The sequence below is a fragment of the Montipora capricornis genome, chromosome 10 (genome assembly GCF_036669925.1).
Source record: "Montipora capricornis isolate CH-2021 chromosome 10, ASM3666992v2, whole genome shotgun sequence".
Classification (NCBI taxonomy): Eukaryota; Metazoa; Cnidaria; class Anthozoa; order Scleractinia; family Acroporidae; genus Montipora; species Montipora capricornis.
In genome coordinates this window covers 6,073,453-6,085,952 of record NC_090892.1, presented here as the reverse complement: position 1 = coordinate 6,085,952, position 12,500 = coordinate 6,073,453, and the positions used below count along the sequence as shown (strand labels likewise).

The window sequence follows — 12,500 nt, the reverse complement described above, 5'->3', positions numbered from 1 at the left end:
TTGTCGTTGCTTAAGCTCCCTAATGATTGTTTGCGCACCGAGGGAACATTTCGGGAAACAATGTTCCGCAACAATGTTTCCCCGTTTGCGGGCGCCTTAACGGGTCGTTTAAGGAGATTGGCCGCTTGCTCGCGCCCTTCGCAACAAAACGGCCCGGCGCAACATAAATCATTAAATTGCTGACGGTTTTCAACACAGCTTAAACCCATTAGATTCACTAATCTATTACCTTTTTGAGGATAAGACCTGATGCCAAGGTCCTGTTAGAAACTTCGTAAGTCGAGTCACTACGCAGTTCGAAGGCCACACCTTGTTCGCGCCAGCTCTTGTACTCATTGCCATTTACAATAGACGCCTGCAAGGTTCAAAGCAAAAAAGAACAAACAGAACCTTTATTCAATAAAGGTGACATTTAAGGCTTGCAGCTCGTGGAGACGTGTATTACTGAAGGAGAGAAGAGCTCTGGGGAACCCTGAAGCAAAGTGTCTTCTCATTGGTTTTCATGAAGAACAATCAGAGGCGTCTCTAATTGGTGCATTCATGTTAGCACGATGAGTGAGCATCCCCTGGGGGGGGGGGGGGGGCTATTACAATAAACACTTTATAAAAACCGAGCTCTAAGGGCTGTACGATAAGTTAAAAACCACATTCTACACAGTTGAAGCTATATACCTTCTTGGATAGTTTCATATTATAGTCCCAGTCATAGATATTCTTTCGAGAGTCGTAACGAGTTGCAAAATATTGCCTTAACCTCTCCTCCCTAAAGAAAAAAAATACATCAAAGCAAAGGAATCAAATCATAATGCTTGACAAACTCATTTTGCAGGAAACAAAACATTCCCAGGATGAGCAAAATGGCATTATAGAATTTCTGTTAAAGCATTATGTTCAAGAATGTTGAGGTTTTCTTTTACCATTTGTGCACGTAGTTTAATAATTAGAGATAATTCTTGAAAATTTATACGTCTGCCAGTCATACAAAGAATTCGTGTATTCTTGTGTTGACAAGAGCCTTTCTTTGAAGACGCTTTGTACACATTTTTGTAATCCGAGATTTGTAATAATTTTCATTATCCTTGGAAAAGACAGTTCCAGTTTTTGGACCTCATAACTTATACTTACCAGTGCTTGCATATATCAAACTGCTTAGGGTCTGGATTCCTCCAGAATTTAAAGATACACTCCAGCTGGTCTCGTTCTTTAAACTGAAAGAATAGAGAATTTCGACAAGGAGATCATTTTCTGAAATTGTTATGAAAAAAATTTGAAACATGGAAAATTACTTGGCAACTAAAGCGTGGGGAGGAGGGGGGGGGGAAACTCGCATATGAAAGGTTGGGGAGCCTCATTGACTTGCTTAGGGGTGTAAATTCCGGATTTTGGTCTCACTTAGGGTGTTCTGGGGAAAACGCCATCAAAAAGGTCTTTATTGGGGTTTCCCAGTGAAGAAAAATAAAAATAAAAGATTTAATACATTTTAAATATGGTCTTTTTCAGGGGTCAAAAAATCCTTGGCGAAGCCCACAGTGGTCTCCTTTAGGGGTTTAATTTAAAGTTTCCGATGAGCATCCCCACCCCTTCATATCCAAAGTCCCTCCACCGGGAACTAAAGTTTAAAATTAGAATGACTGCCTTGACGTATTATGGTTGATAAGACCAGTCCAGATGGTTCAAAGGAGAGCCCACTGGACATTCCTGTGAATGTCACAGGTTCTGATACCAGATCTACATCTACATCTACATCTACATCTACATGTTCCAGCACTCGGCAAAGTCCCTTTTTGACTTGTGGCTATTTCTGCTCAGTTGGCCTCATACACCACAAGCCTTTTTAGAGACATCACCGCCAAGCTGGCCACTTCTGCTGGAGAGAACAGGACTTTATCCCCTACTCTTCTCGAATAGTGTTTGGGTTCTTTAATGTCCCACAGGGAACTTATGAACATAGAAGATATTTGTGAAATGGGACCTACGGTTTATAGTCCTTATCCGAGAAGACTTGAAAGTCTAACCATTTGCAGATGAAATTACAAAGGCAGCACTTTCTCCTCAGTTATTTTAAGATCCTGAGTGTTGATCTGGCTGGGGTTCGAACCCGCGACCTCCCACGTGACAGCCAGACGCTCAACCAACTGAGCCACCGGTGCGCGATCAACTCTCAGCTCTCAGGGTCAAAGAATAACTAGGACGCAAGTGTTCCTGTTGTGACTTTAACTGCAAGTGGTTGGATGTTTACATGTAGGTCTTCTCAGATAAGGTCCATTAACTACAGGCCCAGTTTTATGACCCCTGTTCATAAAAAAATCAAATTGGATATCATGTCAACAATCTCTCACTTCATTTTCAAAGAATGGGACATGGAGTTCCCAGGGTAATGTGGCCTAATGAATGGCTTTTAGTTTCGCTAGCTACAGAAGGAACAGATTTGTATACATACAGATTGGTTACTTAAGGGCTTACAGGGTGCTGGGTTGGTTCTCTACTCTGCACCCGGAGGCAGAGGTTTTTCTCTGGGTACTGCGGTGTTCCCCTCTCCTCAAAAACCAACATTTGATTTGGGTTAACTTGTTGATTTCAGTTTACAGTGTCCCCAGTTTGTGCTCCTGGAGCACTAGCAGACTAGACACTTTTCTTTCCTTTCCTTTCCTTTCCTTTCCTTTCAGAGTTAATTGATTGTATGCAAGTTATTAAATTTTTTCCTCATTACCTTCAGGTGTGAAAAATCAAAAACTGGCAAGCTGGCCTCTAAGTAATCCAAATCTGTTATGAATCTGGGAAAACAATAACAAAGAAAACAGCGCCTCTAATCAACATTACCACTAATCTCAAAACTTGGTAAAATCTGCATGTATCAGTGGCAGGTGAATTTCAAAACAGCAATAAATGACATTACTACGTTTTTGGGGCGAAAAAAAGCTATTGCGTTCGAGAACAAACATTACTCGTGATGTCATGGTTATTACATCATATTCTTTTCGGGTTCTAAGATGTTTTGGGGGGTCTTTTGTTTAGGCTACATTTTGCGTTGGAAGCACAAATATTTTTCGTGATATGACGTAACATGCCTTATCGCACACGACATAGTACGAGGGCCAATTTTGGCTCCGTCATGGTTTACTTTAGTAGTCCGGGTTTAGCTATGACATACAAACTTGACCACCAATGATTTCGTTATATCATTCGTATTAAAGAGCAAAGATGTTTACGACGTAATATGCCTTATGGCACGACATTCGTAGGAGGGGCAATTTTGGCTCTCGGTGTCATGGTTTACTCTGGTAATCCGTAGAGTTATGGAATGCGACGGGTATTGGTATGTGATGGATGTTGGAATGTGATGGGTGTTGGAATGTGATGGGTGTTGGAATGTGATGGGTGTTGGAATGTAATGGGTATTGGAATTCTTGGGCTTAGCAAAAGTATTTTTTAAAGATAGGCTACGTTTCGCATTGGAAGCACAAATATTCTTCGCGGTATCATCCGCGTCAAAGAGCAAAGATATCCATGACGTAACATGCCTCATCGCATACGACATAGTACGAGGGCCAATTTTGGTTCCGTCGTGGTTTGCTTTAGTAGTCCGGGTTTAGCTATGACATACAAACTCGGCCACCAATGTTTTTCGTGTTTGCATATATGACGTATACTCGTGATTCTACATGCAATCGAGACTCAAGGTCATTTGGTTGGCTATAAAAACGGAACGCGGTTGAGCTAGAATCAAACCACTGAGAAAGCTACGACTCAGAAGAGAAGAAGAAGTCAAGAGAAGTCAAGAGAACTCAAGAAATGGCCCTTTCTAAGGAGAAACAAGAAGACTTTCCACCGCAGGTAGCGGAAAATTGTGCATGTTTGGCAATGAGATGTCGCGACGCCGACCAGATGTCAGATTTGTGTAGAGTATTTTTCCTGCATAGAATCGAGAGCATAACGAAGCGAGTGAAATTGTTGGTGAAGTGCCTGTGCGAGTATCACTCTACTTCTTCGTTTATGTACTGTATATTCAGCAGATTGACAACCCCCGATGCTTCGAACAAGAACCTATTACTGAAGTTCATGCTTACCCTGGGAGGCTCGAGTGTGAATCTTTCGGCGTTCAATTACATCGCAAGTTCGTCTGAATTATCTTTTTTTAAAAACTGTACGTTGCCAGCTAACATTCCAGGATTTGCAAGCGAATCCGTGTTGTCGAGACCGTGTCAAGTCATACTGAAAGAATCACAATCAGAAAGGATCTACGCCTCTTGGGAAAAGACCATGCTGAAACTGCACGAGTCTTTAAACGTCCAAGTTTTAACAGACCAGGCATTGATGAGAGCAATGCTAGCCTGTAAGATTTTGACTCTTCTTGAATTGAAAAACGGGAGTAAAGCATTCAAAATTAGCGAGAGAGAAAGGTTGTTATATATATTGGATGAAGTGTTTCCTTGTAAACTTGAAACCACGAAAGCCTGGCCGGGAAGTGCTACAGTACCGCTCAAAGATAAGCGAACCATCAAACGCGTTGACAACGCGTTGGGAACGAAGAGCCAATGCGTTTGAAAAAAAAAAAAAACGCGTTTGCGAACTAGTTTTTTTTCAACGCGTTTGTCCTTTGTTATTCAAGTTTGGCACCTTTGCATTGTGTTACAAGTTGGTATGTAAATTACGGCCACAAAGTGACTGCAATTTTAGCGATGGAAAGTGAACAAGTGTGATCAACTGACTATCAATCAATGGAAAGTTGGAAAAGAAATCTTCAGGAACGAGAAAAGATGCGCTTGTTTAATCGGCTACGTAGAAGAAATCCGCGTTATTGATTTGTTTCTCCGAATTTCTTGTATCAGATAACACGAACACGCTTGATCGCGATCGCTACACTAGCGAAATTATAATTCTACTACACAATAAAATAATCTTAGAGCATTGGGTTTTTTTTATAGAATGTTTCAATGAGAACACATATTAAGCGAAACTGCATCACGACCTTGATATAACATGCAGCTGCATATGCATGAATCAGTTTAAATCGTCGAGCAACTATCACGCAACAGATTCTCGGACATTTATAAAACTCTCAAATAACAATCGATCAACGATTGATATTCAGTCCAGACGAAAATTGTTTGTATGTGTTTTTCAGTAAGCTTTGATGGCTAGTTCGCCGCGTTGTTTCCTTTCAAACTGTCTTTCACTTGATCAGAGCGGTACTGACTACAGAGAATAATCAGTCGAATATTTGCACATCTTTATATAGCCGCCTTATTACTGGGTTGCCTATGGCAAACCAGTTGGAATCTGTGTTTAGTTTCGTGTTTTTTTTATTTTTTTCCGTGTCGGTAAAAGTCTTGCCTGTCACTCCCCTGCTAAGTAGTGGCTTTGTGCATAGAGTCTTGTCTGTGTATTTTGTTAGGTTTGAGGGGGCTGGGGGAATACGTAAATTTCCTTGGTGCACACAGATGAACGTTTAATTATTAAACCCGCAATGGCGTCGAAAGTCGTGGTAACAGGGATGGCGTTTTAGTGGCAAAAATATACCTTTATGAGATCAAGAATGGAACGTCAATTGGAATAACGAAACAGGCGGGGAAAATAAATAACTGGAATCTTAAAAGCGACGAGGGATGGTCTTCGAGAACAATTGCGGTCGGTTATGAGAAAGTGTGTGTTGTTTCTAATCTTATTTTATAAACTGTGCTGGTATGTAGAACACTGACAGTAAGTGGGAAATTGAGTATGGGTGTAAAAGGAATCGAATGTCTTGAATGTATCACAGTGTTTACCGAAGTGGCATCTCATTTGTCTGGCAATTTGCATTTAATTTGCAGTCAAGCTGTACAGTTTTCAGGTAAAAAAATAATTGAAAATGTGACAGTGAAGAATTATTGGAAAGAAAGGTTGTTGTCTATTTTGTGCTTTGGAAAAGGTTCTTTAGGAAAGAGTTCAATCTTGAACTGAAAAATATATTTATTTGCATATCGTATGGTTTGTGAGACGGATTGTTTCTTGTTTGCACGCACGGAATTGGAATAGAAAGGGTTTTTTTTGTCTCCAATAGCAAATATTTTGTTAGTTTCAATAAATTTCATGCTGGAAAAGGTTTTTGTGAGATGTTTCAACTGTTGTGATTCATTGTGCTGTGTAGTATTCGAGTTTAACTAATTTGCATAAGTGAGTTGAAATTTAATACGCATTAAATAAAGATGACAGGAATTTGTAGGCATGATCGTTCTGGCAAATGATTACAGCTGGCGATCGTTTTTAATTAAGGTCAGAAAAAGATTTCAGTATAGTCACTCTTGTGTAAAATGAAGTTATTGTTAACTTGAGAAAACAACAATAGGGTCGTTTATACGAGAGAAAATAAGCCGCGGCTTACTCTGGACGCGGCGTACATAATACGCCAAAGGAACTATTTATACTAGTATAAACTCCCAGGCCAGGATAAGCCGGGGCTTGAGAAAGCTGTGAACGTAGATTTTGCATCATTTATATGGGCTGTTCGCGTTTTATTTTCTCTCGTATAAACGGCCCTTATATGTCTTTAACTTTTTTAAAGAGAGAGATTTCGCGCAAATTTTATTTCAAGCTATTCAGTTGAAATATTATTTCTCGCCATTGGCTTCGTTTGCGTGATCATTTACTGGTGTTGACATTTAGGAGGTAGTTGTTTGGTTCTAAACGAGTAGGAATAAAACGACCAGGAATGAGCGAATTTTAGTGGGTGTGCGATAGCAACACGAGACAGGAGTCGAGAGATTCTAACGATAGACAGATATGATCTAACCCTTCCTGAAGTAACCGAAGGAAGGCAGGCGTTGGTGGTTTGTGTGAGTTTATAGCACTAAGTGGATGGAAGTCGTCATGTTTTGATTGGGCAGCTTCAGAGACGTCCTTCTGAGGAAACAAGTTGTTAAAATAGCTAATTGTGATTGGAGAATTTCGATCCTAAGTATAATAAGTATAATAATGCCTTTTATTGACAGGCAAAACCATATGATTGAGCGTGATCATACCAAATATCATTTGTTTGCGCGATCAAGTTGTGGCGAAGTGTGCAGCCCATGACAGTATGTCGTTTGTGAGCATATTGCTTTTTGTTGTATTAACCTTCTTCCTCGGAACGCTCAAACAACTCACTTATGCACACGCCGTTTGCGGTAGACCCACACTAAAAGATGCTGTTGAGCGATTGTTTTGGCCGGGGTTGGTCCGCAAACTGAAAGAAAGTTTATATGTTGAGAACAAATGTGTACTAAATGAACAAATATGTGAAAATCATGATATGAACTGCACTGAAAACCAAATGCCAAAGGAGAGAAGCACAGAACTGTGAAAGTTTCCTGAAGAAGAAAGTTCCTGATCTTAAAGTTAGTGCTAGCGGTATCGAGCTAGTCGCAGAGATGTACGCCTACCCGGATGCATTTAGTTAAATTTCTGAAAAAGGTGAATTTTCTGTCTATTTGTATTATCATGGCTTTTTGTTTTCTGCTGTTACTGAATCCCTTTGTATTTGGAGCTGTAACGCTACTTCATGTGCAATTACTTGTATCGTTTGCAATTATCCTCACTAGTGGTGTTGTTAGCATTTTTACTGGGTTGCCAAACCCAGTCGGAATCTCGCTTTCATTTCGTGGGTTTTTACTGGGTTGCTAAACCCAGTCGGAATCTGCGTAGCGTTTTTTCCGTGTCGGTAAAAGTCTTGCCTGTCACTCCCCTGCTTAGTGGTGTCTTTGTGCATAGAGTCTACTGTGCGTATTTTGTTAGGTTTGAGGGGGCTGGGGTAATGCGTAGATTTCTCTGGTGCACACGGGAGGACATTTCATTATTAACCTGGAATGGCGTTGAAAGTCATTGTAACGCAAATGAGGTTTTAGTGCATCTTTAAACAAAATATGCCCTTATGGAGCTCAAGAATGGAACGTCAATTGGATAAACAACTTAGGCGATGAAAAATAAATACCTGGAAGTTAAAGTGACGAGTAATGGTCTTCGACAACAATTTCATTTTTCGCCGTTGGATATCAAGTAAGCTTTAGCTTGGTACTATATACAACTCTGAAGTCAAATGGCAATTCTTTTATGGATTTAACAAACACTGAAGGAATCGAACGCCTTGAATGCATCACTGTGTTTACTGAAGTCGCATCTAAGTTGTCCGGCAAGTTACATTCATTTTAAGACTCAACTCACCAAAGGTAAAAACAAATTGGAAATGTGACAGTGAAAACTTATTTGAATGAGAGCTTGTTGTTTCTTTTGTCTTTCATAATTTACCATCAAGGTTCTTTTGAAAAGGGTTTGATGTGAACTGTCAGAAATTAATTTAATTGCATATGCTTTGTGATTGTGTGTTTCGTTTGCACGCACGCAACTGAAATAGGAAGGGTTTTTTTGCCTCTTAATCGCAAATATGTTGTTTGTTTCAATAAATGTTTCGCTGGAAAAGATTTCTGTGAAATTTCCAGCTTTTGCAAACATATCATGTGTAATTTTCGAGCTTAACAAATTTGCATACATGTGTTGAAATGTGATACGGGGAGAATTTTGTGGCAGCGCATAAGTCACGAAAATAAACAGGTCTGTTGGAAGCGTGTTTGAGTCCCAAAATCAGCAAAAAATTGTCGATGAATAATAAAGTAGCTGCTATTTCCAAAATGATGGAATTACCTGGTGATAAATAACCTCGTCTTGGAGAGTAGATTTTTGACTTTGTAGAAACAATGGTGGGCGATTGTGATCTTTCTTTTGAATTCGCTCATTTATTGTCAAACTTTATAACACTTGACAGAAAAAGAAACTTACGAAAACCCGGTATCTTGCCATCATTTGACACAGATGCTTCACTTTAGTAAACTTTAGTATTACAAAGCTGTCAGATGCTCAGAGGGCACGCTTAAACTTGTGGTAAAGAAGTTGTGAGGGAGCTTGAAAATTATCAACATGTCAGCCCAGAAGCGTATGTTTCTCACTTCCCATTTATTTTCTTCAATCTTTTTGGGTTCAGTACTTTGCTAGTAACCACATGTCTTCTCAGGCTATTCACCCAAGACTTCTACCATGGCACTACAATGATAGACAATACCAAAACAATATCGTGCACTGTTAGAGCTACATATTACGCAAGGACAACTTGAATCTCCTGGAAGACAACACACAGCTCAGTTGACATTTTATATGGAATAAATCGCTGTTACTTCACTACCAACGTAAGCAATGCGTGTCTATTTTTTCTAAAGAGGACAGGAATTTCTTCTTTCTACAAATGATTAATTAACAGGCCGGTAACCAGGTTTTTAACCCCAGAAAAGGATCTGTTTCGTCGTACGAATGTGTGAGGACCTGTGAGCCAAAGGGCCTCTGCTGGTAAGACTTCTGGGTGACCCTTTAAATGGTCTTCTTAATGACCCCCCAACTTGAAAAAAATTGTCTGGAACGGTGCACGTACCACAGGCAACCCAGTGTACCCTCACGGAGGGTCTAGTCTATTTGAAATCTCCGTTTCTTATTTTTAGTTGACCTTTTGTGAAGTGGTGAGCTTTAGTGCTGAATTACTGCGTTGTCAATTAATTTTGCCTTCCAGAGATTATTACAAAGTTTCATGCTTTTATCACAAAAGGGAGCAAAATAATAATACGTGCCGTCTGCGCTTGGGGTGAAAAGGTTGCGTGACAACGAATGAATTATTTATTCTTCTCCGCCCCGCGCACATTTACGTAAACAGCCTTTGCAATGAAGTCCATTTTAACACAGCTTTTATTGGAGATCATTGAAGAAATAGAACTATGAAGTTATTATCGATCAATAATCAGGGAAGCTTAGCAATTTCGTCTTTTTAGCGGCGAAACTAAAAAGTCTTTTGAGCTTGTCGCCATCGAATTTTCTCATCTCCGTGTTGAAACAGCGCAATGTGTAATTCGTTCCTGTATATCTAAAATGATTTTACTTTTGAAGCAAACTACCACTCCAAATGTCAACAAATTTATTGTCCCCGGTGCTTTTGGTTCATGTTGTTAAAAGCTTCAAGACAGTTGTAAAGCCATTCACATAATTTCGGCTGGCATTCTCGTGTTTACAACTGCTTGCCGGCGCGTTATATCATGGATTTTCATTACGCTTGTCATAGAATCATTTTTGGTCGCTTCAAATTTTATTTTGTAATTTTAGTTTACATGACACGGCTGTGGGACGTGAAAAAATCCGAAAACACAAACCTTTTTGCTTTTATGAGGCCGCAACGCGAACTTTGTATAGCCAGACAACGAGACTGTGTTTTATTTTGTGACATTACTTTTCGTACGCATCATTGAACCTTTTGTGATGCAAATACTTCGGAAAGTTAATGACTTTGGTCAACGCGTTTGCGTTTGCGTTAAAAAAAAAACGCAAACGCGTTGAAGACTAGTTTGAAACGCGTTTGATGGTTCGCTTATCTTTGAGGGGTACTGTATGTGCCTGTATGTATTCTTTGAATGGATACAACGGAACAGAAAGTAGGTAAAGTCTGCATGAGCCTAGAAGGCCCATCAGGCCGGTGCTTATCTCCGGTTTCCTTAGCATGAAGCAACTAGGAGTATTTCTACTTCCCCCTGGATGGGATGCTAGTCCATCGCAGGGTTACCCCCAGCATTTTCGCCGGTATCCATTTATACAGCTGGGTGGAGAGAGGCACCATGAGAGTAAAGTGTCTTGCCCAAGAACACAACACAATGTCCCCAGCCAGGACCCGAAGCCGGGCCACTGGATCCGGAGTCGAGCGCACTAACCATGAGGCCACCATGCCTCCCACTAGCAGGGGTGTTTATTGGGTTTTAAACCATGAGGCAAAGTCAAGTGGTTTTAGACCCAATAAAACATGATCTGTGAGTTTAATGAACGGGCTTTAGAAACATTCCACATAAAGCATGTCCCTCAGGTCAGTCTGAACAAAAGTTCAAATTGCGAGAAGAGAGCATTAGCGTACGAGAAAAACAAGCTATGCTTTATCAGTATGTTTTATATAAAGAATTCTTACTAATGAGGAGTGTTTTAACAGTTCTTAAAACTCATGCATGTGACATTTTATCCCTGTTATTACTCAATATGCTGCTTTGCACAATTTTTGAATAATACATTAAATACCACATTAATATTACCTTATATAAAACATTGTATTGTTTATCAATTGTCTTGAAATGCCAAGCATTATTTGTGGTCAGGTCAACTAGCTAGGGTTAGATAATGTAACAAGATGAAAGTCATGCCCTGATAGTAAATTTGAAGTCATAAAGAATGTCAAAATGACAATCATGTCATAAGATATCAAATCAAGAGTGAGTGCTTTATCAATGTATTTAGACAATGAGATGAAAGCATGAGGCTACAGAGTGAGTGTTTTTATTGTTTTGAGGCGTCTGGATACCCAAATGATGCACGCAACATTAGATGTTTGTTTAATGAAACAATATAGACATTATGCATCTTTTAATCAATGGTATACTGTATTTCATTGGGTATACAAATGCACAGGCAGTGACTGGAAATTGACCTAACAAATTATTAACAAGTTTGACAAGGTACCTGATAAACTTGTTTGACTTCTGTTGTAAGTATTCATTGGTTTGAGGTCTCACAAGGCTGTTACCAAATAACTCAAGAAACAATTCTGTTTTTTCTGAAAGCAAGAGAAACATAAATTCTTGTAACTACCATCTAAAGCTTGAGACAGCTCTATGAATAATGACGTTATAAATTCCCCTCTCTTGAAAGCAAGCTTTTCTCTTTCACTCATATGAAAAGTGGAAGTACCATCAGAAAACGTTTGCACTTTAACTTCCTAATTTACAACTGAGGGTGAAGTCTACTAAGAGATGAGCTCTTTCTAAATTTCATAAGGAGAGAGACTGTGTGTTTGAATGGTCAGAATGGTGAATTGTTAATTAATTACTGTGGAACTATGTGTTAAGCAGTCACCCTCAGGGAATGGTTTAGTGAATGCTTAATACAAGTGGACTGCCTAATACAGGTTGCAAGAAATACACTTCAAATACGATCAAAATGCTATTTTACATCACTGTTAATCACTTAATGTACAACTTATGAATGACAGCACTGATAAAACTACTTACTCAATCAAAATTACTGAACTGCAACGAAACTTTTTGAAGGAAAACATAGAAAGAGACCAACAAAAAGATGGAGTGAAATGTGTCTGTTTCTGTTGTCAACTTGACTGAAAACTTTGATGCAATCGGACATGTTCCTAAACTAATGGCAGCATGGCTGATTAAGGTTTTAAAGAGACTGTCAAATTCTGAAAAGGTTATTAAAGGAAAATGCATAAACAGAGGAGGTGGCTATGGTCTTGAGGTGCCATATGAATATCACTTCCAAGGGGACAACTTCTCATGCAATTGGTTCAAAGAAAAATTAATTAATAAAAGAAGAATTCCAGTGATCTCCAGTGCTGATCAGACGTTTGACCTCAAATTAGAAACGATCATTCACTTTTGGCATTTAAATGATTTGCAAAATATACA

At 39.4% G+C, this 12,500-nt stretch overlaps 1 protein-coding gene across 2 annotated transcripts in view; it reads right to left on the bottom strand.

Annotated features, from left to right (window-relative positions):
• LOC138021985 (dynein axonemal assembly factor 3-like) overlaps positions 1-12,500 on the bottom strand; it is a 28,372-nt gene that overhangs the window by 11,689 nt on the left and 4,183 nt on the right. For both annotated transcript variants that reach the window (XM_068869009.1, XM_068869010.1), the window contains 5 exons: positions 11,542-11,635; positions 2,711-2,774; positions 1,126-1,208; positions 673-763; positions 230-355 (listed from right to left, as the gene is read on the bottom strand). In XM_068869009.1, the coding sequence (XP_068725110.1) occupies positions 230-355; positions 673-763; positions 1,126-1,208; positions 2,711-2,774; positions 11,542-11,635 (458 nt within the window). The remainder of the gene's footprint in view (positions 1-229; positions 356-672; positions 764-1,125; positions 1,209-2,710; positions 2,775-11,541; positions 11,636-12,500) is intronic.